Source organism: Scyliorhinus canicula, chromosome 29, assembly GCF_902713615.1.
Source record: "Scyliorhinus canicula chromosome 29, sScyCan1.1, whole genome shotgun sequence".
Taxonomy (NCBI): domain Eukaryota; kingdom Metazoa; phylum Chordata; class Chondrichthyes; order Carcharhiniformes; family Scyliorhinidae; genus Scyliorhinus; species Scyliorhinus canicula.
Genome location: NC_052174.1, coordinates 3,002,142 through 3,029,601, shown reverse-complemented (window position 1 = coordinate 3,029,601; position 27,460 = coordinate 3,002,142). Strand labels below are relative to the sequence as shown.

Sequence of the window (27,460 nt, the reverse complement as noted above, 5' to 3'; positions counted from 1 at the left end):
AGATATTCCCTGCTTTGCATCACTCTTTCAGCGATCAACGGTCCCCATTCGAGATGAAATATAAATTTTAAGCAGAAAATTCCAGCCTGGACACAGATTAATTTAACTCCAATTGGACGGGAGCGCACTGTGCTTCCCAACGTCTCTCGGCTCGGAACAAACAGCTGTCAACAGTTGATTCAGATTCGTTAGCATGGGAAAGGAAGCTGTCAATTTGTGGTTATCGGGTAACCAACCGTTTCTTACATTGACCCAGACATTTATTTGCTGCACTTTCGAGATAAGCCCCGTGGCGATAAAACATAACTGAATTTCTGAGGCTAAACTACAAAACAGATGTTAGAAGCACTGAAAACCTAACAGAATTAAAACAACACCATTGAGGAAAACAATAAATAAAAGTGGACGAGACAGGTTGGAGGCAGTAGTAGAAGATAAACGGATATCTATGTATGTAGGGGGAATTGACCTTGGAAGGGTGTTATAACCGAGCGTCTGCGTAAACTCGTTGAGCTGAATGACCCCCTTCAGTACTGGAGGGAGCTATGGATCACGGGGGCTCACACATTCTGCAGTGCAATTCGGCTAGGATTATTAGACCTCCTCTTCAAAGCCTCCATGTTCTTTTTTAAGTAGTTTGCAAAATATGGCATAACAACCGAGCATCCTTTGAACTAGTGTTACGTATATTTTGCGTCTGTACAAAAAAAAACAAAGATGCCATACGCTTTAGTAATCGATGTTTAACAAGCATTGCCACTTTCACAATTAACATTGCAGCGTTTACCTTACATTCGTCTCCTTACTTGCAACAAGTATCCACATAGGACTTTGTCTATCTTGTGTCTCTCTGCCTCCCAAGTCAATGTGTGTAGGCCTGAAGTATAGTGTTGCCACAATATTTCTATCCCCATTGCAAATTTCAGTCAAATGCAAGCAAATTAATTCTCACCTCTACCCAACAGTCTTTATATATCAATTCGATCATTTGTCCCTATATCGACAACGGTCAATAGGTTTACATTTCCGAACGTTTACCATCACCAACAACCGTGAAATGTTGCCTGAAAATCTCCTAAATTCGTCGGTCACTTAATTCTCCAAGTTGAGACACTACGGTGCTTTCCCGTGAGTCTATAGTGATCATTTTCCCTTAATACCCGAAAAAGTGAGTAATTCATTTCAAGGTAATATAAATTGGCACCAGGATGTGAGTATGCCTTAAGTTAGGTCTAATAAGTAAATCAATGGTTGCAGTTACGTTTCAGAAATTTGTAATTCAAGACATTTCGAACAAATCCAGGTGAAAGACTAAGAAAACACGCTAAGATGTTTTTTTTAATCCCTCTTCGAGGGAACAATGTTTACACAAGGAATAATCCTCTACTCAATATTGTTGTGACCGGATCAAGAAGCAAAGAAGATTCGGCTCATAGAATACAGGACACGGTCAGACTGAAATACATCGTCCCACGTGCGGATCATTATTCAGCATTTGACTAATATGTAGACGGAGAGATGGTCGAAACCAAATTTATGCAAAGTGTGCCTCACTAATTGCATCTAATTAAGTTCGTGGAGATGTTACGGATATGCTGCTTGTAGGAAATCTAAACTTTTCATTATTTTAGTATTCGTCCATAATCTACAGGTATTGTTATAATTTGCCAACTGCACCAACTGAACCATTTTCGAATTGTCTTCATGGTGTGTTGAGAGAAGTATCGTCTTTATGTTTTCTGCATTGACATTCCCACCGCTTATTGTCTCGTAATAGCATAGGCAGTAGCGCTGATGATATTTTACAGAAATTTGTATCTTGCATACACGTTTCAGATACAAGAGGCCCATCATCCAAAGACGTTCCATTGTTCTTCTGAACGTAAAATGCTTTGGTGAAAACTTCCCATGTTCCTTTCAGTCGGAAATATCTTGTAATTCCTAAGCAGGAATAAAATTGCGAAGTTCATACCTCAGAACATTAACGTGTGATGCAAAACGTTGTGCATGTATCCCACCAAATTGCATCATTAGACGGTGAATTAACATTTAGACAATTACCGCCAATAAATTTAACGTGCATTTTTGCTCGAAATGTGATTAAGGCAATGTTGTCAATAATTTATGGTGCACCAGGGTAGCAAAGCCTTTTAAATTTTCATGAAATAAATAATATTGAATTAACACAGCAGGTCTGCCAACAGCTGGGGAGAATGAAATCGAGTAAAACGTTTCAAATCTGTGGCGCTCTGCTTCAGAGCAGAAGAGAGGTTGATATGTAATGGATTATATAGTAGTGGGAGGTGGAGGAAGTTTCGGCCAATAGGAGACCTGGAGGAGGAAGGATTTCAGGAGCGATTGACAACGTTTTCACAATTAAAAGACAACGGGAGTGTTAATCAGTGCATTAAGGACTGAGGAAATGCTGACAGCAGCATTAATGCCAGTTAGTACATTGCGTCAATAGGGTAACAAATGTCAGTGCTCAGTGAAAGAAGAAACTGATAAACATGTGATAGGTGATGCTGTGATGGAGGGGCGGGAGGGTTTGCCAAGGAAGAATCCCAAGAAAGATAAGGAGGTAAATGTGGAGGGCAGGTTTCACAATCTGAAGTTATTCAGTCCAGAATGAAAACAAAGGGCCATATATCACTTGCTCTCAAGTTTTACATTCACGGAGCACTGAGCTTGGTGCATAGCCAATTCTGTGGAGGCTGCAATCAGAAACGAGGTCAGCGAATTCTGGGAAATCCCAGCTGGTATGGCAGCATCTGTGGGGAGTGCCTGCACAGATAACCATATGGATGCTGCCAGGCCAGCCGCGTTTACCTCAGCATTCACTGACTGTTGTTCTCCTGTTAACACGTTATGCTATCTCACCGTTATGTTACTGCAATTATTCTTATTCTTATTATTATTATTAAAAAGGACTTCTTCATTCCACAATGTACCATAAACACGACGTTTGTTTTGCACCCATGGTTTACTTCTCAATCTCTCCTTAGTTCTCCGATCTTCCACTGACCTTATAAACTGTCCACCTCCTCTATCGACGTCTCAAACTATATGACACAATCCATTTTAACTCACTTCAGCTCTGGGGTAGAGTCACACGGACTCGAAATAATGCCCCTTTTTTCTCTCTACTGACGCTGCCTGACCGGCTGAATGTACCGAACATTTTCTGTGTTTATTCCAGATTCACAGCATCCACAGTATGTGTCTTTTATTATTATGTGGAGATGCCGGCGTTGGACTGGGGTGAGCACAGTATGAAGTCTTACAACACCAGGTTAAAGTCCAAAAGGCTTGTTTCAAACACGAGCTTTCGGAGCACTGCTCCTTCCTCAGGTGAAGAAGGAACCTGAGGAATCCTTCACCTGAGGAAGGAGCAGTGCTCCGAAAACTCGTGTTTGAAACAAGCCTTTTGGACTTTAACCTGGTGTTGTAAGACTTCCTTTATTATTAGTTGCATTGCAATTCATGGTCTGATCAGGTAACAATCAGCCACATGTATACGTCTGTCTTTACTTTATGGTTTATTCCGTGAAGGTTTTTGAATCTGCTGAAGTACAATAGCCCATGGTGTCCAACTGAAATGAAGTTGAAAAAGCGCATGTTCGCTGCACGAGAATCAAATAGACGGACATTGACAGATCAAGTATCATGAGAACATATTGAGTTTGATTAATAATAGAAAAATAAGCGTGTTCATGGCCATTTTCAAGGGCTTTTTTTCAAATGCAAATCTGATGAAATAATTTGATCCATTGTGTCGTGCGAAGCCTGCCTGATGTATATGTTTCCCCATCATGAGGCGTGAAGTTTCAGTTGGGGCGCTTGATAGTTACAAGGAAGCGAGGAAGGATCTAAAGAGAGAGCTAAGATGAGCAAGGAGGGGACATGAGAAGTCTTTGGCAGGTAGGATCAAGGAAAACGCAAAAGCTTTCTATAGGTATGTCAGGAATAATAGAATGGCTAGGGTAAGAGTAGGGCCAGTCAAGGACAGTGGTGGGAAGTTGTGTGTGGAGGCTGAGGAGATAAGCGAGATACTAAATGAATACTTTTCGTCAGTATTCAATCAGGAAAAAGATAATGTTGTGGAGGAGAATGCCTAGACCCAGGCTATTAGAATAGATGGCATTGAGGTGCGTAGGGAAGAAGTGTTGGCAATTCTGGACAAGGTGAAAATAGATAAGTCCCCGCGGCCTGATGGGATTTATCCTAGGATTCTCTGGGAAGCCAGGGAAGAGATTGCTGAGCCTTTGGCTTTGATTTTTAGGTCATCGTTGGCTACAGGAATAGTGCCAGAGGACTGGAGGATAGCAAATGTGGTCCCTTTGTTCAAGAAGGGGAGTAGAGATAACCCCGGTAACTATAGGCCGGTGAACCTCACGTCTGTTGTGGGCAAAGTCTTGGAGAGGATTATAAGAGTTACGATTTATAATCATCAAGATAGGAATAATATGATGAGGGATAGTCAGCATGGTTTTATGAAGGGTAGGTCATGCCTCACAAACTTTATCGAGTTCTTTGAGAAGGTGAATGAAGAGGTAGACGAGGGTAGAGCAGTTGATGTGGTGTATATGGATTTCAGTAAAGCGTTTGATAAGGTTCCCCACGGTCGGCTATTGCAGAAAATACGGAAGCTGGGGATTGAGGGTGATTTAGAGATGTGGATCAGACATTGGCTAGTTGAACGAAGACAGAGGGGGGTGGTTGACGGCAAATGTTCAGAATGGAGTTCAGTTACGAGTGGCGTACCACAAGGATCTGTTCTGGGGCCGTTACTGTTTGTCATTTTTATAAATGACCTAGAGGAGGGCACAGAAGGGCGGGTGAGTAAATTTGCAGACAACACTAAAGTCTGTGGAGTTGTAGACAGTGTGTAAGGATGTTGCAGGTTACAGAGGGACATAGATAAGCTGCAGAGCTGGGCTGAGAGGTGGCAAATGGAGTTTAATGTAGAGAAATGTGAGGTGATTCACTTTTGAAAGAATAACAGGAATGCGGAATATTTGGCTAATGGTAAAATTCTTTGTAATGTGGATGAGCAGAGGGATCTCGGTATCCATGTACATAGATCCCTGAAAGTTGCCACCCAGGTTGATAGGGTTGTGAAGAAGGCCTATGGTGTGTTGGCCTTTATTGGTAGAGGGATTGAGTTCCGGAGCCATGAGGTCATGTTGAAGCTGTACCAAACTATGGTACGGCCGCATTTGGAGTATTGCATACAGTTCTGGTCGCCTCATTATAGGAAGGACGTGGAAGCTTTGGAACGGGTGCAGAGGAGATTTACCAGGATGTTGCCTGGTATGGAGGGAAAATCTTATGAGGAAAGGCTGATGGACTTGAGGTTGTTTTCGTTAGAGAGAAGAAGGTTAGGAGGTGACTTAATAGAGGCATGCAAAATGATCAGAGTGTTAGATAGAGTGGACAGTGAGAGCCTTCTCCCGCGGATGGAGGTGGCTAGCACGAGAGGACATAGCCTTAAATTGAGGGGTAATAGATATAGGACAGAGGTCAGCGGTAGGTTTTTTTACGCAAAAGTGGTGAGGCCGTGGAATGCCCTACCTGCAACAGTAGTGAACTAGCCAACATTGAGGGCATTTAAAAGTTTATTGGATAAGCATATGGATGATAATGGCATAGTGTAGGATAGATGGCCTTTAGATTTTGACTTCCCATGTCGGTGCAACATCGTGGGCCGAAGGGCCTGTACTGCGCTGTATCGTTCTATGTTCTATGTTCTCTGTCTTCTCACACACATCATGTTCAACATTCACACGTTCACCATTTGTATAATTTTCGTAATTCCTAATCAGGAATACATGAAATCAGTTTCGCAGAACGTTAGAATTAAAAAAGGGAACAGTTTGCTCTGTTCATTGATGTGACGTTTAGGATTTGACTCTGATTTATGGAGGTCCAAAATTTTTCGCGTTCACGATCATTGTGTTAGGACATCCTATGCATTTTGTGTCGTCAGTGAAGCCAAGACGCCGATTGATGACATGTTTCAAAATATTTTATCTGCTTTCTGAATGAAAACTTTGAAAAATCAACAACTTGTTGCATAGAAAGGATACCCAGACAGTCTGTGAGATATGCTTCGAACCTCCGATTACAAGTACATCCGCACAAAAGAAGTAGCAACTGGCGACGGCACGGTAGCACATTGGTTAGCACTAATTCCTGACACTACCCGGGCCCGGGTTCAAATCCGACCTTGGGTGAATGTGTGGTTTGAACTTTCTCCCCGTTTCTGCGTGGGTTTCCTCCGGGTACTCCGGTTTCCTCACATCGTCCATACATGTGCTAATTAGATAGGATGGCAGTGCTAAAAAGCACCTTAGTGTCCAGGGGTGTTTAGATTATGTGTGGTTACGTAGATTAACGGAACCGTGCAGGGTTTTGAAGCAAGAGAGAGTGCTTTTTTGGAGGTCGGTGCATGCCTCTACACTGTCGGGGAACTGAGTACTATGAACAACATAATGTTATTAAATTTCATCTCATTAAGGATTTTAAAGGCCGAAGTTGAATTTACATAGAATCAGACTGCTCAGCAAATATTAAGTCCAAAACAAAATACTTCAAATGACAATGCTGCATACTCACTGTTTCGTCTGGGATATGTGTCCGCGACATGGCAATTTCTGGAACAACATAGAGCACATTTATACTTTTGGGCAATTTCTCCGCACTGACTAAAACATACCTTTAGAAATTAAATTTCCCCTTCAAATGGTGATATATAATGAGAATACGAAGCCCCATTCACGGTTTGTCCAAATTGAAGTTATCCATGCTCAGGAACACTACATAGTCAGTCGATTTTCAACACAAGGAAGCAGCAACATATGTTTCCGATCTTAATTGCGAATATACCTCGGCGTCATTTTCAGCCAACGTATTCCGATTAGATTGACGCTGTCATCTCATTCCTGTACTGGCGCTTTACTAATGACATCAGTAAGCTGCTTCATCATACGTATTGCCTGCTATAAACAAATATCTGAACACTTTATAGAAGGCTAACTTCCCTTCTTTTTGTTAGAGACTGCAGCATTTACACTGACACATAGAAAGTGGAGCTTTACCTGTGATTTCTGTCCTGATGATAATTAGGATATTTTTATCAGTAAATAGACATTCCACCACCAACCCGATTGGATGCACCTACCCAGCTACACCACATGAATGTTTTGGTGCTGCGATGTTATTAGCCTCTCCTCTGAGCCAACCCCACCTCTCCTCTTGCCTGCCCCAACTCTGTTGGCTGAGCCACCCAATCAGCTGACATGCATTAGTCAGGAGCAATAGTAAGTACCTGAGGAAGGAGCTGTGCTCCGAAAGCTAGTGTTTGAAACAAACCTGTTGGACTTTAACCTGGTGTTGTAAGACTTCTTACTGTGCTCAACCCAATGCAATGCCAGCATCTACACGATATGACAATAGTTATGCATAGGAACATTTTTTCTGTTGCTTGATAGATCGCCGCATATCAATCCCCTAATTAAGTGTTTCATTTGCTTTTCATCTTCTAAGGAAAGGTTGCATAGATACTAGCAAAACACACGTTCTGAACTTAAGTAGTTATGACAATTGATGCTTACTTACTCTTTTTTGGTAGGATGACGCCCAGTAAGGCAGAGGTTAGAATTAGAGCTATGAACGCAGTAACAATCAAAATCATTGCCGAAGTAAGATTAAAATCTGGGGGAAAAATAAGAAAAAGGAGACTATGTAGCAATGACCGGAGTACTGTTACCACAGCAATGATAAAGAGATTTCTTTGTTTTCTGTGGGGCCAAGACATGCTTCGAATCCCACCATGGCATTATGATTCAATATAAACCTGGAATGAAATTTTATAATGAGAATGAAATACCTGACTCCGTCAAAAAACAGCAATGTGTCTGATTCTCAGCTGCTAAACAGTCACAGCATCGTCTCGCGCATGAAGAGGGCCTTCAGCCAATCATGTTGTTGCAGGCATCCCTCTTCTCGCCCACGTGCCAGCACGTGGCCTATACATTTATCATCCATTTTTTCAAGTGTTGGTCTGGTTGTTTTTGAAATGCTGCAAAGGTTCTTTATAAACTACAACATAGCTCAAGGCTAGATCTTTTGTCAAACAGGATTCAGGACCAGGTTGATATTAAAAACCCGATTTACTCATTTACCGTGGTGCAATTCGAACCTGGAAACCCATCGTTCTCGGCTGGTGGTTTGCCAGACCAGGTGATTGACAGCAAGTACTAGTGTTGCCAGCGGTAACTACTTCTCCTGAAAGAAAATGCAACGTAATCCCAGCAGAGAGTGCAGCCGAATGGTGATGAATGTGTGATTGTGATTCTGACATTCTCCTCTAGGGGGTAGATTATTTAACGTCTGTGTGTATGGACTCTGAGAATCTCTATGAGGGGATGGATTGGTAAAGGTGTGAGTGTGCGCGCGTGTGTGTGTGTGTGTGTGCGCGTGTGTATGTGTGTGCGTGTGTGAGAGAGAGAGATTATCACATTCTCCACTGTGGGTTGATTGGTAAAGGTGAGTGTGTGATGCTGGCACTCTCCAATGCGGGGTACATATGTAAAGGTGTGTGTGCGTGTCTACGTGTGTGAGAAAGAGAGAGCGTGAGGGAGAGACAGTGAGAGAGAGAGAGAGGGACAGACAGACAGACATTGAGACAGAGAACGAGTCATAGAGTTTACAGCATGAAACCAGTCCCTTCGGCCCAACGTATCCATGTCGCCCAGTTTGAACGACTAAACCAGTCCTAATTTCCCGCATGTCGCCATACCCATCTTTCCCATATAACTCTCTAAATGCCTTTAAAAGGACAAGATTGCACCCGCCTCTACACCTGCCTCTGGCAGCTTGTTCCAGTCACCCACCACAATCTGTGTGGAAAAATTGGCCCTATGGACCCTTTTGTATCTCACCACTCACCTAAACCCACTAGCTCTAGTTTTAGACCCCCGTACGTTCGGAAAATAAAGTTGCCTACCTACCTTTGCATACGTGCAGTGCGGTCAGCCTAATTTGAAGGTGTACCTGCGAAGGAGACCCGAGGAGTTTGAGTGAAGGCAAGCATCCAGCAGAGGGCAGCAGAGCAGAGCTACTGATCAGCTGCTTTGGGGAAATTTGCATACGTGCAGTGCGTTCAGCCTAATTTGAAGGTGTACATGCGAAGGAGACCCGAGGAGTTTGAGTGAAGACAAGCATCCAGCAGAGGACAGCAGAGCAGAGTTACTGATCATCTGTTCTGGGGAAATTTGCATACGTGCAGTGCGGTCAGCCTAATTTGAAGGTGGTTTGTGGAGGGGCTGTTGTCAAGTGACAGTTAAACCCGAAAAAACCTTCGTCAGTGTTTCCCACCCTACCTCCTCTTCTAACCAAAAAAAAACCCACGGTCGTTGGGAAGCGGGAGCAGAGGCCTGTCGTGAAGGTGAGTGAGTGCCTTTAAATTTGCTTACCTTTCAGCGGGAGCAGGGTATGAGGGAATATCAGGTAAGGTCTTCCTTTCTTCTCCTTGTTTTTTTTGTAAATCTAGAGGTGATGTCAGGGAAGGCAGTACAATGCTCCTCCTGCAGAATGTTTGAGGTGAGGGACAGTGTCAGTGTCCCTGCTGATTTCACCTGTGGGAAGTGCACCCAACTCCAACTCCTCAAAAACCGTGTTAGGGACCTGGAGCTTGAGCTGGATGAACTTCGGATCATTCGGGAGGCAGAGGGGGTCATATAGCAGCTTCAGGGAGGTAGTTACGCCAAAGAATAAAGATAGATGGGTGACGGTGAGAGGGGCTGGGGGTAAGCAGTCAGTACAGGAATCCCCTGTGGTCTTTCCCCTTAGCAACAAGTATACCGTTTTGGATACTTGTGGGGGGGGGGACTTACCAGGGGTAAGCCATGGGGTACGGGCCTCTGGCACGGAGTCTGTCCCTGTTGCCCAGAAGGGAAGGGGGGAGAAGGAGTAGAACATTAGTAATTGGAGACTCAATAGTCAGGGGCACAGATACGATATTTTGTGGGAGCAGGCGGGAGGGATTCAGATTTCAGGATAACTGGGGCTCTTTCTGGGGAAGGTGGGACCTTTATAGACAGGATGGTCTACATCTGAACCTGAGGGGCACCAATATCCTGGGGGGGGGGATTTGTTAGTGCTCTTTGGGGGGGGGGGGTTAAACTAATTCAGCAGGGGCATGGGAACCTGGATTGTAGTTTTGGGGTACGGGAGATTGAGAGTATAGAGGTCAGGAGCACAGATTTGACTTCGCAGGAGGGTCCCAGTGTTCAGGTAGGTGGTTTGAAGTGTGTCTACTTCAATGCCAGGTGTATACGAAATAAGGTAGGGGAACTGGCAGCATGGGTTGGTACCTGGGACTTCGATGTTGTGTCCATTTCAGAGACATGGATAGAGCAGGGACAGGAATGGTTGTTGCAGGTTCCGGGGTTTAGGTGTTTTAGTAAACTCAGAGACGGGGGCAAAAGGGGGGAGGTGTGGCGCTGCTAGTCAAGGGCGGCATTACGGTGGCGGAAAGGATGCTAGATGGGGCCTCTTCTTCCGAGGTAGTATGGGCTGAGGTTAGAAACAGGAAAGGAGAGGTCACCCTTTTGGGAGTTTTCTATAGGCCACCTAATAGTTCTCGGGATGTAGAGGAAAGGATGGCGAAGATGATTCTGGAAAAGAGCGAAAGAAACAGGGTAGTTGTTATGGGAGACTTTAACTTTCCAAATTTTGACTGGAAAATATATAGTTCGAGTACATTAGATGGGTCGTTCTTCGTACATAGTGTGCAGGAGGGTATCCTGACACAATATATTGACAGGCCAACAAGAGGCGAGGCCACATTGGATTTGGTTTTGGGTAATGAACCAGGCCAGGTGTTAGATCTGGAGGTAGGTGAGCACTTTGGAGACAGTGACCACAATTCGGTGACCTTTACGTTAGTGATGGAAAGGGGTAAGTATACCCCGCACGGAAAGAGTTATTGCTGATGGAAGGGCAATTATGATGCCATTAGACATGACTTAGGATGTGTAGGTTGGAGAAGTAGGCTGCAAGGGTTTTGCACGCTGGATATGTGGAGCTTGTTCAAGGAACAGCTATTGCGTGTTCTTGACAAGTACGTACAAGTCAGGCAGGGAGGAAGGGGTCGAGCGAGGGAACCGTGGTTGACCAAAGAAGTGAAATCTCTTGTTGAGAGGAAGAAGGAGGTCTATGTGAAGATGAGGCGTGAAGTTTCAGTTGGGGCGTTTGATAGTTACAAGGAAGCGAGGAAAGCTCTAAAGAGAAAGCTAAGACGAGCAAGGAGGGGACATGAGAAGTCTTTGGCAGGTTGGATCAAGGAAAACCCAAAAGCTTTCTATAGGTATGTCAGGAATAAAAGAATGACTAGGGTACGGGTAGGACCAGTCAAGGAAAGTGGTGGGAAGTTGTGTGTGGAGGCTGAGGAGATAAGCGAGATACTAAATGAATACTTTTCGTCAGTATTCATTCAGGAAAAAGAATGTTGTGGAGGAGAATGCTGAGACCCAGGCTATTAGAATAGATGGCATTGAGGTGCGTAGGGACAAAGTGTTGGCAATTCTGGACAAGGTGAAAATAGATAAGTCCCCGGGGCCGGGTGGGATTTATCCTAGGATTCTCTGGGAAGCCAGGGAAGAGATTGCTGAGCCTTTGGCTTTGATTTTTATGTCATCATTGGCTACAGGAATAGTGCCAGAGGACTGTAGGATAGCAAATGTGGTCCCTTTGTTCAAGAAGGGGAGTAGAGATAACCCGGGTAACTATAGGCCGGTGAGCCTCACGTCTGTTGTGGGAAAGTCTTGGAGAGGATTATAAGAGAGACGATTTATAATCATCTGGATAGGAATAATATGATTAGGGATAGTCAGCATGGTTTTGTGAAGGGTAGGTCATGCCTCACAAACCTTATCGAGTTCTTTGAGAAGGTGAATGAACAGGTAGACGAGGGTACAGCAGTTGATGTGGTGTATATGGATTTCAGTAAAGCGTTTGATAAGGTTCCCCACGGTCGGCTATTGCCGAAAATACGGAGGCTGGGGATTGAGGGTGATTTTGAAATGTGCATCAGAAATTGGCTAGTTGAAAGAAGACAGGGGGTGGTGGTTGATGGCAAATGTTCAGAATGGAGTTCAGTTACGAGTGGCGTACGACAAAGACCTGTTCTGGGGCCGTTTCTGTTTGTCATTTTTATAAATGACCGAGAGGAGGGCACAGAAGGGTGGGTGAGTAAATTTGCAGACGACACTGAAGTCGGTGGAGTTGTAGACAGTGTGGAAGGATGTTGCAGGTTACAGAGGGACATAGATAAGCTGCAGAGCTGAGCTGTGAGGTGGCAAATGGAGTTTAATGTAGAGAAGTGTGAGTTGATTCACTTTGGAAAGAATAACAGGAATGCGGAATATTTGGCTAATGGTAAAATTCTTGGTAGTGTGGATGAGCAGAGGGATCTCGGTGTCCATGTACACAGATCCCTGAAAGTTGCCACCCAGGTTGATAGGGTTGTGAAGAAGGCCAATGGTGTGTTGGCCTTTATTTGTAGAGGGATTGAGTTTTGGAGCCATGAGGTCATGTTGCAGCTGTACAAAACTCTGGTACGGCCGCATTTGGAGTATTGCATACAGTTCTGGTTGCCTCATTATAGGAAGGACGTGGAAGCCTTGGAACGGGTGCAGAGGAGATTTACCAGGATGTTGCCTCGTATGGAGGGAAAATCTTATGAGGAAAGGCTGATGGACTTGAGGTAGTTTTCGTTCGAGAGAAGAGGTTAAGAGGTGACTTAATAGAGGCATACAAAATGATCAGAGGGTTAGATAGGGTGGACAGTGAGAGCCTTCTCCCGCGGATGGAGGTGGCTAGCACGAGGGGACATAGCCTTAAATTGAGGGGTAATAGATATAGGACAGAGTTCAGAGGTAGGTTTTTACGCATAGAGTGGTGAGGCCGTGGAATGCCCTACCTACAACAGTAGTGAACTCGCCAACATTGAGGGCATATAAAAGTTTATTGGATAAGCATATGGATACTAATGGCATAGTGTAGGTTAGATGGCCTTTAGTTTTTGACTTCCCATGTCGGTGCAACATCGTGGGCCGAAGGGCCTGTACTGCGCTGTATCGTTCTATGTTCTATATTCTACCTTATTTATGACATTCTTTATTTTATAGACCTCTATTATGATCTTCCCGAAGCTTCCTACACTCCAGGCAAATAAGTTCTAATCCATCCAGCCTCTCATTATACCTCAAAACAATAAAGTCCTGGTAGAATCCTGATAAATCATTTCTGCACTCTTTTTTGATCAATAAAATCCCAGAGGATGACCTGAACTGAACACAGTATTCCAATGTGTGGTCTTACCAATGTCTGGTACAACTTCAGTTACAAGTCTTAGAACACCAGGTTAAAGTCTAACAGATTTTATTCAAACACTTGCTTTCGGAGCACTGCCCCTTCCTCAGGTGAATGAAGAGTCCATCGCCGGCATCTGCACATCGTGGTACAACTTCAGAAAGACGTCCCGACTCCTGTATTCAATATTCTGGCCAAAGGAACCAAACATTCAGAATGCCTTCTTCACCATGCTCTCCACCTGCGTCTCCACTTTCAAGAAGTCATGAACCTGTGCCCTTAGATCTCTTTGTTCTGTAATTCTCTGCAACGCCCTACCATTAGGGGGTTAGAAGGGCAAAGTTTTGGGTATTCTAAAAGACATTAAGGTGGACAAGTCCCCAGGACCGGATGGGATCTATTCCAGGTTACTGAGGGAAGCGAGTGTTGAAATAGCTGGGGCCTTAACATACATCTTTGCAGCATCCTTGAGCACGGGTGAGGTCCCGGAGGACTGAAGAATTGCTAATGTTGTCCCTTTGTTTAAGAAGGGTAGCAGGGATAATCCAGGGAATTATAGACCTGCGAGCTTGACATCAGTGGTCGGCAAATTGTTGGAGAAGATACTGAGGGATATGATCTATTCACATCTGGAAGAAAATAGACTTATCAGTGATAGGCAGTATGGTTTTGTGCAGGGAAGATCATGTCTTACAAACCTAATAGAATTCATTGAGGAAGTGACAAAGTTAACTGATGAGGGAAGGGCTGTAGATGTCATATACATGGACTTCAGTAAGGCGTTTGATAAGGTTTCCCATGGCAGTGTGATGGAAAAAGTGAAGTCGTATGGGGTTCAGGCTGCACTAGCTAGATGGATAAAGAACTGGCTGGGCAACAGGAGACAGAGAGTAGTGGTGGAAGGGAGTGTCTCAAAATGGAGACGGGTGACTAGTGGTGTTTCACAGGGATCCGTGCTCGGACTACTGCTGTTTGTAATGTACATAAATGACATGGAGGAAGGTATAGGTAGTCTGATTAGCAAGTTTGCAGATGATACTAAGATTGGTGAAATTGCAGATAGCGAGGAGGACTGGCAGAGAGTACAACAACATATAGATAGATTGGAGAGGTAGGCAGAGAAATGGCAGATGGAGTTCAATCCAGGCAAATGCGAAGTGATGCATTTTGGAAGATCAAATTCAAGAGCGGACTATATGGTCAATGGAAGGGACCTGGGGAAAATTGATGTACAGAAAGATCTGGGAGTTCAGGTCCATTGTACCCTGACGGTGGGAACGCAGGGTGATAGAGTGGTCAAGAAGGCATACAGCATGCTTGCCTTCATCGGACGGGGTATTGAGTTCAAGAGTTGGCAGGTCATGTTACAGTTGTATAGGACTTTGGTTCTGCCGCATTTGGAATACTGTGTGCAGTACTGGTCGCCACATTACCAGAAGGATGTGGATGCTTTGGAGAGGGTGCAGAGGAGGTTCACCAGGATGTTGCCTGGTATGGAGGGTGCTAGCTGTGAAGAAAGGTTGAGTAGATTAGGATTGTTTTCGTTGGAAAGACGGAGGTTGAGGAGCGACCTGATTGAGGTCTACAAACTTATGAGAGGTATGGGCAGGGTGGATAGCAACAAGCTTGTCCCAAGAGTGCGGGTGTCAGTTACAAGGGTCACGATTTCAATGTGAGAGGCGGAAAGTTTAAGGGAGATGTGCGTGGAAAGGTTTTTATGCAGAGGGTGGTGGGTGCCTGGAACGCTTTACCAGCGGAGGTGGTAGAGGCGGGCACGATAGCATCATTTAAGAGGCATCTAGACAGGTATATGAACGGGCGGGAACAGAGTGAAGTAGACCTTGGAAAATAGGAGACAGGTTTAGACAAAGGATCTGGATCGGCGCAGGCTGGGAGGGCCGTAGGGCTTGTTCCTGTGCTGTAATCTTCTTTGTTCTTTGTTCTTTATATTACCCCAATAGCTACTGCCCCGATTCTATCTACCAAAATGCATCACCTCACATTTCTCTGAATTGCACTGCATCTGCCATTCATCGACCCACTGGACTAAGTGGTCAACATCCTGTTGCAATCTTATATAACATTCTTCACTATGCACTATGCCAACAATCTTGGTGACATCTGCAAACTTTCTAACAATGCTTAGAACATAGAACATTACAGCGCAGTACAGGCCCTTCGGCCCTCGATGTTGTGCCGAACTGTGAAACCATTCTAAAGCCTACCTACTCTATTCCGTTATCATCCATATGTTTATCCAATTTCCATTTAAATGCCCTTAATGTTGGCGAGTCCACTCCTGTTTCAGGCGGGGCATTTGACGCCTTTACTACTCTCTGAGTAAAGAACCTACCTCTGACATCTGTCCTTTTATCTATCTCCCCTCAATTTGAAGCTATGTCCTCTCGTGCTAAACATCACCATCGGAGGAAAAAGGCTCTCATTGTCCACCTAGGTAATCCTCTGATCACCTTGTATGCCTCAATTAAGTCACCTCTTAACCGTATTCTCTCTAACGAAAACAGCCTCAAGTTCCTCAGCCTTCCCTCAGAAGATCTTCCCTCCATACCACTCAACATCCTGGTAAATCTCCTCGGCACCCTTTCAATGCTTCCACATCCCTCCGATAATGCGGTGAGCAGAATTGCACGCAGTACTCCTGCCGCACCAGAGTTTTCTACAACTTAAAATTGGCCTCATGTTTCCGAAACGAAATCCCTCTACCAATAAAAGCTACGCCTTCTTAACAACCCTATCAACCTGGGTGGCAACTTTCAGGGATCTATTTACATGGACACCGAGATCTCTCAGCTCATCCACACTACCAAGGATCTTCCCATTCGCCCAGTACTCTGTCATCCTACTATTCCTTCCAACATGAATCATCTCACATTTTTCGGCATTAAACTCCATTTGCCACTTCTCAGCCCAGCAGTGCAGCTTACCTATGTCCCTCTGTAACTTGTAAGATCCCTTTGTACTGTCCAAAACTCCACCGACTTTGGTGTCATCTGCAAAATTACTGACCCATCCTTCTGCACCCTCCTCCAGGTCTTTAATAAAAATGACAAACGGCAGTGGCCCCAAAACAGATCCTTATTGTACACCACGAGGTACTGAACTCCAGCCTGAACATTTCTCATCCTTTGTGTTCATCCAGCTGGCCAATTTCTGATCCAAACTGCTAAATCACCCTGAATCCCATGCCTCCGTATTTTCTGGAATAGCCTACCGTGAGGAACCTATTCAAGCGCGTTACTTAAATCCATATACACCACATCAACTGCTTTGCCCTCGTCCACCTGTTTGGTCACATTCTCAAATAACTCAATAAGATTTGTGAGGCACGACCTACCCTTCACAAAACCGTGTTGACTATCTCTAATCACATTTTTCCTTTCCAGATGATTATACATTCTATCTCTCATAAACCTTTCCAAGACTTGGCCCACAACAGAAAAATAAGGCTCACTGGTCTATAGTGACCGGGGTTGTCTCTACTCCCCTTCTTGAACAAGGGGACAACATTTGCTATCCTCCAGTCTTCTGGCACTGTTCCTATAGGCATTGATGACATAAAGATCAAAGCCAAAGGCTCAGCAATCTCCTCCACAGATTCCCAGAGAAGTCTAGGATAAATCCCATCCGGCCCAGGGGACTTATCTATTTTCACACTTTCCAGACTTGTTGACACATCGTCCAAATGAACCTCAAGCCTCCTAGTCTACTAAATGAAATTAAATGAAAATCGATTATTGTCACAATTAGGCTTCAAATGAAGTTACTGTGAAAATCCCCGAGTCGCCACATTCCGGCGCCTGTTCGGGGAGGCTGTTCCGAGAGCCTGTATCTCAGTATTCTCCTCGACAACATTGTCTTTTTCCTGTTTGAATACTGACGAACAATATTCATTTAGCACCTCTTCTCTGCCTTCGGACTCCACGCACAACTTCCCACTACTGTCCTTGACTGGCCCTTTTCTTACCCTAGTCATTCTTTTATTCCTGACGTACCTAGAAACAGCTTTAGGGTTATCGTTGATCCTAACTGACAAAGACTTCTCATGGCCCCTCCTGGCTCTTCTTAGCTCTCTCTTTAGGTAATTCCTAGCTAACGTTTAACGATCACGGGCCCGAACTGAACCTTCACGACTCATCTTTACATTAACCTCCTTCTTCCTCTTGACAAGTGATTCATTTACTTTAGTAAACTATGGTTCCCTCGCTCGACCACTTCCCCACTGCCTGACAGGCACATACTTATCAAGGACACGCAGTAGTTGTTCCTTGAACAAGCTCCACATTTCAATTGTGATCATCCCCAGCAGTTTCCCTCCCCGTTCTTTGCATGCTGAGTCTTGCCTCATCGCATCATAACAGCCTTTCCTCCAACTTTAACTCTTGCGCTGCGGTTTATACCTATCCATTTCCATCACTTAAGTGAACGGAATCTAACTGTGGTCACTAGCACCAAAGTGCTCACCTACCTCCAAATCTAACACCTGTCCTGGTTTATTACCCAGTGCCAAATCCAATATGGCCTCTACTCTCGTTTGGCCAATCCACATACTGTGTCAGGAAACCCTGCTGCACAAATTGGACAAAAACGGACCCATCTAAACACGAAGGTCGGTGGAGTTGTGGATAGTGCTGAAGGATTTTATAGGTTACAGAGGGACATAGATAAGCTGCAGAGCTGGGCTGAGAGGTGACAGATGGAGTTTAATGCGGAAAAGTGTGAGGTGGTTCCCTTTGGAAGGAGTAACAGGAATGCAGAGTACTGGGCAAATGGCAAAATTCTTGGGAGTGGAGATGAACAGAGAGATCACAGCAACCATGTACATAAATCCCTGAAAGTTGCCACCCAGGTTAAAAGGGCTGTTAGGCATATGGTGTGCTAGCCTTTATCAGTAGGGGGATTGAGTTTCGGAGCCACGAGGTCATGCTGCAGCTGTACAAAACTCTGATGCCGCCGCACCTGGAGTACTGCATGCAGTTCTGGTCAACACATTATAGGAAGGATGTGGAAGCTTTGGAAAGGTTTCAGAGGTGATTTACTAGGATGTTGCCTGGTATGGAGGGTAGGTCTTAGGAGGAAAGGCTCAGGGACTTGAGGTTGTTTTCGTTAGAGAGGAGAAGGCTGAGAGGTGACGTAATAGATACATATAAGATAGTCAGAGGGTTAGATATGGTGAACAGTGAGAGTCTTTTTCCTCGGATGGTGATGACCAACACGAGGGGACATAGCTTTAAATTGAGGGGTAGTAGATATAGGACAGATATCAGAGGCAGTTTCTTTACTCAGAGAGTAGTAGGGGCGTGGAACGCCCTGCCTGCAACAGTAGTAGACTCGCCAAATGTAAGGGCATTTAAGTGGTCACTGGATAGACATATGGATGAAAATGGAATTGTGTAGGTCAGATAGGCTTCAGATGGTTTCACGGGTCGGCGCAACATCGAGGGCCGAAGGGCCCGTACTGCGCTGTAATGTTCTATGTTCTATAGCGTTTCCAGTCAATATTTGGAAAGTTAAAGGCCCCATAACAACTACCCTGTTACTTTCGCTCCTATCCAGAACCATCTTTGCAATCGTTTCCTCGACATCTCTGGAACCTTTCGGAGGCCTAAGGAAAACTTCCAACAGGACCTTTCCTATTTCGAAACTCAGCCCATACTACCTCAGCAGACGAGTCCTCATCAAACGTCCTTTCTGCGATCGTAATACTGTCCTTGACGAACAATGCCACCCCTCCCCCACTTTTACAACCTTCCCTGAGCTTTTTGAAATATCTAAACCCCGGCACCTGCAACAACCATTAGTGTACCTGCTCTATCCCTGTCTCCGAAATGGCCACAACATCGAAGTCCCATGTACAAACCCATGCCGCAAGTTCACCCACCTTATTCCGGATGCTCCTGGCATTGAGGTAGACACACTTTAAACCATCTTCCTGCCTGCCTGTACACTCCTGCAACTTTGAAACCTTACTCCTGACCTAACTACTCTCAACTTCCTGTATACTGGAGCTGCAATTCAGGTTCTCAACCCCCTGCTGAATTAGTATAAACCCGCCCGAAGAGCATTAGCAAACCCCCCCCCCCCCCCCCCTCCGAGGATATTGGTACCCCTCTGGTGCAGGTGTAGACCATTCCGTTTGTAGAGCTCCCACCAACCCCAGAATGAGCCCTAAATATCCAGGTATCTGAAACACTTCCTCCTGCAACATCCCTGTAGCCACGTGTTCAGCTGCTCTCTCTCGCTATACATCGTCTCGCTAACAACCCAGATATAATAACTCTGTTTGTTCTCGATCTAAGTTTTTGTTTGTTCTCGATCTAAGTTTCCACACTCTCCCTATCCCTTTTCCTACCTATGTCGTTGGTGCCTATGTGGAACACGACGTGGGGTGGCTCCCCTCCCCCTGAAGGATACGATAAAATACGATCCCAGACATCGCGGACGCTTCTCCTGCAAGGTATGTTTTTAAAGAGGGAAACTTACCTTCCCGACAGACCACTGGCCACTGTTCCCTCCGAAAATCTGAAGTCCGTTTCTCCTGCTTACTAAATTACCATCCAAATAATTAATATAGAACAAAGAAAAAAAGAAAAATACAGCACAGGAACAGGGCCTTTGGCCCTCCAAGCCTGTGCCGACCATGCTGCCCGTCTTTAATAAAATCGTACACACTTCGGTGTCCGTATCCTTCTAATTCCATCATATTCTTGGATTAGTCAAGGCGCCTCTTAAATGTCACTATCGTTACTGCTTCCACCACCTCCTCGGGCAGCGAGTTCCAGGCACTTAGTACCGTCTGTGTCTACAACATGCGTCATACGTCTCGACTAAACCTTGCCCCTCGCACCTGAAATATATGCCCCTACTAATTGACCCCTCAACTCTTGAGAAAAGTCTCTGACTATCCACTCTGTCTATGCCAGTCATACTTGTGTAGACCTCTATCAGGTCGCCCTTCAACCTCCGCCGTTCCACTGAGAACAAACCGAGTTTGTTTACCCTCTCCTCATAGCTATTGCCCTCCATACCAGGCAACATCCTGCTAAATCTCTTCTGCACCCTCTCTAAGACCTACACATCCTTCTGGTAGTGTGGCGACCAGAACTGAACACGATACTCTAAGTGTGACCAAACTAAGTTTCTACGCTGCTGCAACATGACTTGCCATTTTTTATACTCAATGCCCCGGCAAATGAAGGCAAGCATGCCTTATGCCTTCTTGACTACCTTCTGCACCCGTGATACCCCTTTCCGTGGCCTGTGGACCTCTACACCTAGATCTGACTGACTTTAGGGCAGCACGGTGGCCTAGTGGTTAGCACAACCGCCTCACGGCGCTGAGGTCCCAGGTTCGATCCCGGCTCTGGGTCACTGTCCGTGTGGAGTTTACACATTCTCCCCGTTTCTGCGTGGGTTTCGCCCCCACAACCTAAAAATGTGCAGAGTAGGTGGATTGGCCACGCTAAATTGCCCCTTAATTGGAAAAAATAATTGGGTAATCTAAATTAAAAAAAAAAAGATCTGACTGACTTTCAATATTCTTGAGGGTTGAACCATCCACTGTATAAAATAACAGTGGACCCAGCACTGATCCATGAGGCACATCGCTGGTCACAGGCCTACAACCACCATTTGTCTACTGTCGTCAAGCCACATTTGTATCCAAAAGGGTACCTCACCCTGGACCCCGGGAGATTAAACCTTTTTGAACAACCTACCAAATGTCAAAGGCTATGGTAATGTCCATGTAGAATAAGTCTACTGCACTTCCCTCATCTACTTTTTTGGTTAGTTCTTCAAAAACCTCAATCAAATTCGTGAGACATGATTTTCCACTCGCAAAGCCAAGCTGATTTTCCCTAATCAGCCCTTGCCTCTCTAAGTGCCTGTAGATCCTGTAGATTCTGTAAGAATATCCTCTTACTACTTACCCACCACAGACGTTCGGCTCACCGGTCTGTAGATCCCAGGCTTTTTCACTATGACCCTTCTTAAACAAAGGCACAACATTTCCTCTCCTCCAAATTTCAGGCACCGCATCTGTGGTTGTAGGAGAAACAAATTTCTCTGCCAAGGAACCCACAATTTTCCCCCTTCCCTCCCACGACGTCCTGGGATAAATTTCATCTGGTCCAGGTGATTGATCTACATTGATACGCTTTCAGACTTCCAGGTCTGTAAAATATACACTCCTCAAGCCATCACCTTTTATTTCCACAAATTCCCTGATATCTTCGGATAATTACGGATGAGAAATATTCATTTAGGATGTCACCAATCTCTTGTGGTTCCACGCATAGATGACCTTATCGATCGTTAAGAGGCCCTACTCTCTCGATAGTTACTGTTTTCCCCTTTATCTATTTGTAGAAGCGCTTTTTATTCTCCATTCCATTATCTGTTAAATCAACCTCAGGTACCCATTTTGCCCTCCTGATTTCCCTCTTAACTCTACTCAGACAATTTCTCTACTCTCGATCCACGCTGTCTATGCATGTCATCTCCTTCTTCTTCTTGACTAGAGCCTCAATATCGCGCGTCATCCAGTGGTACGGAGTGCAACCCTATCAACGTGATCTCACCCTTCGTATTTTTCAATACTACCTATACAGACTCAGTGGATGACCCCTCGGCTATATTCGGTCTCATGACTGCCATGATATTCTCCCTGTTCAGAAACGCAACTCCCTCCTCTCTACGCCATGTACTATCTTTCCTATACCATATGTAACCTGGAGCATTAAACTGCCAGTCCGTCCTCTCTCTTAGCCATGCCCCTGTAATAGCTCTAACATCCCAGTCCCATTTACCCACCCATGCCCTGGGTTAATCTTCCTTGCCCGTCAGGCCTCGTGCATTGAAATAAACGCATTTTGATCTAGACTTTCCTTGCACTCTGCAGCGCATTCTCGGTCCATCTCTGCGGTCCTGTTTTGTACACTCTCACTGTCTTTTTCTGTTTGTCTGACTGAACCGATTTACTGAGCTCTCCACAGTCATTGCACTGTGAGCCGTTTTGATTCTTTACTTTGATTCGTTTCTCAATTTTTCGTTTATTTCCCTTGCTTCCTTTTAGTTTTGGCTCCAATTTACTTCCCTCCGGCTTCCTGCATCGGTTCCCATCCCCCTGCCAGATTAGATTAAATCCTCTCCAGCAGCAATGGCAAACACCCCCATTTGGACATTGGTTACAGTCTTGACATTTTGACCGAGAGGGTAGATTGGTGAAGGTGCATCATAGAATCATAGAATTTACAGTGCAGAAGGAGGCCATTCGGTCCGTCAAGTCTTTACTGGCTCATGTTTAGTACATTGGGCTAAATCTCTGGCCTTGAAAGCAGACCAAGCAGGCCAGCAGCACGGTTCGATTCCCGTAACAGCTTCCCCGAACCGGCGCCGGAATGTGGTGACTAGGGGCTTTTCACAGTAACTTCATTGAAGTCTACTCGTGACAATAAGCGATTTCCATTTTTTCATTTCATAAAAGAGCACCGACTGAAGCCCATTAATCTATTCTATACCCGTAACTCACTAACCCCCACTTAACATTTTTCGGACACGAAGGTCAATTCAGCATGGCCAATCCACTTAACACGCACATCTTTGGACTCTGTTAGGAGACCAGAGAACCCAGCGGAAACACACGTAGACATGGGGAGAACGTGCAAACTCCGCAGTGACAGTGACCCTGCGAGGAATCGAACCTGGGACCCTGGAGCTGTGAATCAACTGTGCTAACCACTATGCTACCGTGCTGCCCCGTGTGTTTGATTCTGACATTGTTTACGAGTGATATGTTGCTAACTGTCTGTGTGTGATTCTAACATTCTTCACAAAGGCGGTCGATTGGTAAAGGTGCGTGTGTGTGATTCTGACATGTCCCACTAGGGGTAGATCGGTCGAGGTCTACGCTTGTGATTCTGAAATTCTGGCCTAGGGAGTAGATTGTTAACGGTGCGTGTGTTATTTTGACATTCCTCGGAAAGGGAAGATTGTAAAGTTGTTTGTTTGTGTGTGATTCTGACATTCTCCACAAAGGGACTAATGTAAAGGTGTGTGTTTGTACTTGTGGCATTCTGTGAATGAGCGTAGATTGGTGAAGCCGGGTGCGTAATTCAAACATTCTCCTGCAGGACAATATAAGATGATACACGCAGAGAGTGCAGAGAAAGGGTGCTGAATGTTCCTGTCCCGCAGACACAGGTTTCGATCAAGTGCATAAAATCTTCAGTATCAGTGCAGCGGATGACACAAAGGTTGGTGGAATTGCGGTAAGCGATGAGGACTGTCAGAGGATACAACTGGATTTGGATCGTTTGGAGACTGGGACGACGAGATGGCAAATGGAGTTTAATCCGGACAAATGTAATTTAATGCATTTTGCAAGGTCTATTACAGGTAGGGAATATACAATGAATGGTAGAAGACTTATGAGTTGACAGTCAGAGAAATTTTGATGCGCAGGTCGACAGGTCACTGAAAGGGGCAACACCGGTGGAGAAGGTAGTCAAGAAGGCATAAGGCATGCTTTCGTTCATTGGCCGGGGCAATGAATATAAAACTTGGAAAGTCATGTTGCAGCTGTATAGAACCTTAGTTGGGCCACACTTGGAGTATAGTGTTCAATTCTGGTCGCCACACTACCAGAAGGATATGGAGGCTTTATAGAGAGTGCAGAAGAGATTTAGCAGGATGTTGCCTAGTATGGAGGGCATTAGCTATGAGGAGACATTGACGAAACAGTTTTTCTCACTGGAACGACGGAGTTTGAGGGGCGACCTAATAGAGGCCTACTAAATTATGACGGGCATAGTCGAAGTTGATACTCAGAGACATTTTCCCAAAGTAGAGGGGCCAATTACTAGGGGTCACATGTTTAATGTGCGAGGGGAAAGGTTTAGATGAGATGTACGAGGTAAGTTTTTTACACAGAGGATGGTGGATGCCTCGAACTCGCTGGCGGAGGAGGTGGTGGAAGCAGGAATGATAGTGACGTTTAAGGGGCATGTTGACGAATACATGAATACGATGGGAATAGAGGGATACGGACCCAGGAAAGGTAGAATATTTTTGTTGAGAAGGACAGCATGGTCGGCGCAGGCTTGGAGGGCCGAAGGGCCTGTTCCTCTGCTGTACTTTTCTTTCTTCGCTTTGTTCTTCGTTCTTTGCAGCGTTGTCCTACTCTCCACAATGCAAATTCAGTTGCTGCTATCAATCTATTTACTTAGCAATATGTTTTAAAAACCACGTTTTTATTCCACTTACCAGACGCCTCTGTGGTAACCTTATTTTTCGCTTCTGGCCGATCTGAAACAAGAAAGTGAAATGGCTCATGAATTTATGAATAGACGCTCCAGGCCAGCATGTCTGAATCACACACACTTTACCCGAGGCCATAATGCGTCATTGAAGCAAAACGGGAGATAGTGCTGGAAGTTACTATCACGGTTAGTGGGTAAGCTGTCGCGTGCACAATCCCACCCATTCTGAGGCACTGCCCAAATCGACATTCTAAGGGCCTTTTGTGAAGTTCTCCTGTTCAAAGAAAATAAATAGACACGGCAGGAAGACACGCATATGTCTGATGTATCAGATAGATGGGACTTGTGCACTTGTTTGCGCAGTGCACAGATCGATGGGATTCATATAGTATCCCCGGAGGCCAACAAGCCCTCTGAAATAACCTGCTTCCGAAACCCTAGTAATCCCACCTAAACTGCACAGCTTTGGTCACAAAGCGAAGTGGCGATTTTAGCATGGCAATCCAGCTAACCGGCAGCTCTTTGGACAGAAAGGAGCAATTAAGCATGACTAAGCCTCCAAACCGGCACACTTTTGGACACTGCGGGGCAACTCAACATGACTAAGCCACTGAACAGACAAACCTTTCGACACTAATGAGTAAATTTAGCATGGTCAATCCACCGAACATACTCATATTAGAAAACTGAGGGGTAATTTTAGAATGACCAATTCATCTATCCTGCAGATAGACAGTAAGAGACAATTTTTGCATGTCTAACCCACTTAATACGCATATCTTTGTACATTAAGGGAGAATATTAACGTTGCCAATGCAGCTAATCTGAATATCTTTGCATGCCAATACACAATTTTAGGAAGGGCAAAACAGGAAGAAACAAAATAGACACGGGAAGAAACAAAGGCCTCACGGCAGCATGGTGGTTAGCATCAATGCTTCACAGCTCCAGGGTCCCAGGTTCGATTCCCGGCTGGGTCACTGTCTGTGTGGAGTCTGCACGTCCTCCCCGTGTGTGCGTGGGTTTCCTCCGGGTGCTCCGGTTTCCTCCCACAGTCCAAAGATGTGCGGGTTAGGTGGATTGGCCATGCTAAATTGCCCGTAGTGTAAGGTTAATGGGGGGATTGTTGGGTTACGGGTATACGGTTTACGTGGGTTTAAGTAGGGTGATCATTGCTCGGCACAACATCGAGGGCCGAAGGGCCTGTTCTGTGCTGTACTGTTCTATTCTATTCTATAAAAATAGATCCCTGCGTGCAGTATTTATTTATTTATTTTATTATTTTTTTAAAATTTAGTGCACTCAATTAATTTTTTCCAATTTAGGGGCAATTTAGAGTGGCCAATTCACCTACCCTGCACATCTTTGGGTTGTGGGGGCGAAACCCACGCAAAGACGGGGAGAATGTGCAAAGTCCACACGGACAGTAACCCAGAGCCGGAATCGAACCTGGGACCTCAGCGCTAGCCACCGTGCTGCCTTGCGTGCAGTATTGATTGGCAACATGTGACAATTCAAGGTGGGATGAATGACAGAGTTTGATCTATCACCTACCAGTTAACTTCCCAGACACTGCAACTTGCATTATGTTACTGCGGGCTGAGAACACCGTTGAATTATTCACTTCCACCAGGCAGTAGCACGTGTAGTTGCCCTCATCGCAGAAGCTTATGTTTTTTATGGATACAGTAACGTTGTTCCTTCCTTCAGCAAGTTGGAACTTCGAATCCTGGTAGTAAAAGCAGCGCCCATTTCTGGCAGTGCTGCAGGACATGTTGAGTGTCACACCTGCATTTACCTCGACGTCGGCTGGGTGAAGGATGCTTAAAGGTGCTTTCGTTCCTGTTAAAACAATGTATCAAACAGAGTAAAATCGTCCACGTTTATTAAATTTCCATGTTTCATTTTGACAATTTAGTGATGTCAAACGAACCGTTCTGGCATATATACGGTCATCTACGTTTAGTTAGTTCTTTCCAGATTTAATTTTGCCTTAGTTTAGTTATAAGTGCCTGTACATTGCGACCATATGGGTGCGCTGTGGCAGCACTAGGGAATCGAAATTGTGAAAACTTTGTTTGAATTCGCAATGATAACAGTCTGCAGCCTCCCGGCAATGTGCAAGGGAAAGAGAACTCATAGATAGCTTCTATACTGAACAAGTATAATAAGCTAAATGAGTCACACAGTACAATGCACAGCAACAGACCCTTCGGTTCTCCGTGCCCATTCGTACGATCAAATACCAGTCTATACTACTCCCAGTTACCAGACCTCAGTCCATAACCTGCTATTGTTTCTGATATAAAGCTTGTCCAGATGCTTCGTAAATATTTCAAAAGTGGTGGCACAGCGGAAATCACGTTCAGAAAATAGAACATAGAATAGAACAGCACAGTGTTGACCATTCAGCCCACGATGTTGTGCCGACCATTTAACCTAATCTAAGATCAACCTATCCCACACACCTTCAATCTACTTATGTCCATGAGACTATCAAAGAGTCGCTTAAATGTCCCTAATGACTCTGACTCCACCACCTCTGCTGGCAGTGCATTCCACAAATTCACCACACTGTGTAAAAAAACCTACCTCTGACACCTCCCCTACATCTTCGTCCAATCACCTTAAAATGATGTCCCCTCGTGGCAGCTATTTCCACACTGGGGAAATGTCTCTGGCTATCCACACTATACGCACCTCTCATCATCTTGTACACCTCCATCAAGTCACCTCTCTTCCTTCTTCGCTCCAGTGAGAAAAGCCCGAACTCCCTCAAAGTTTCTACACAAGACATGCCT

The 27,460-nt window shown here is 45.0% G+C and overlaps 1 protein-coding gene across 5 annotated transcripts in view; it reads right to left on the bottom strand.

The window, feature by feature from the left end:
• Nucleotides 1-728: 728 nt before the first annotated feature.
• Nucleotides 729-27,460, bottom strand: part of LOC119958365 — a 40,400-nt gene continuing 13,668 nt past the window's right edge. For 3 of the 5 annotated variants that reach the window (XM_038786833.1, XM_038786832.1, XM_038786834.1), the window contains 5 exons: nt 26,214-26,501; nt 24,664-24,705; nt 7,617-7,716; nt 6,619-6,656; nt 729-1,941 (listed from right to left, as the gene is read on the bottom strand). In XM_038786833.1, coding sequence (XP_038642761.1) covers nt 1,703-1,941; nt 6,619-6,656; nt 7,617-7,716; nt 24,664-24,705; nt 26,214-26,501 — 707 coding nt within the window. In that variant the 3' untranslated portion in view covers nt 729-1,702. The remainder of the gene's footprint in view (nt 1,942-6,618; nt 6,657-7,616; nt 7,717-24,663; nt 24,706-26,213; nt 26,502-27,460) is intronic. The other 2 variants (XM_038786835.1, XM_038786837.1) reach the window with 2 other exon arrangements.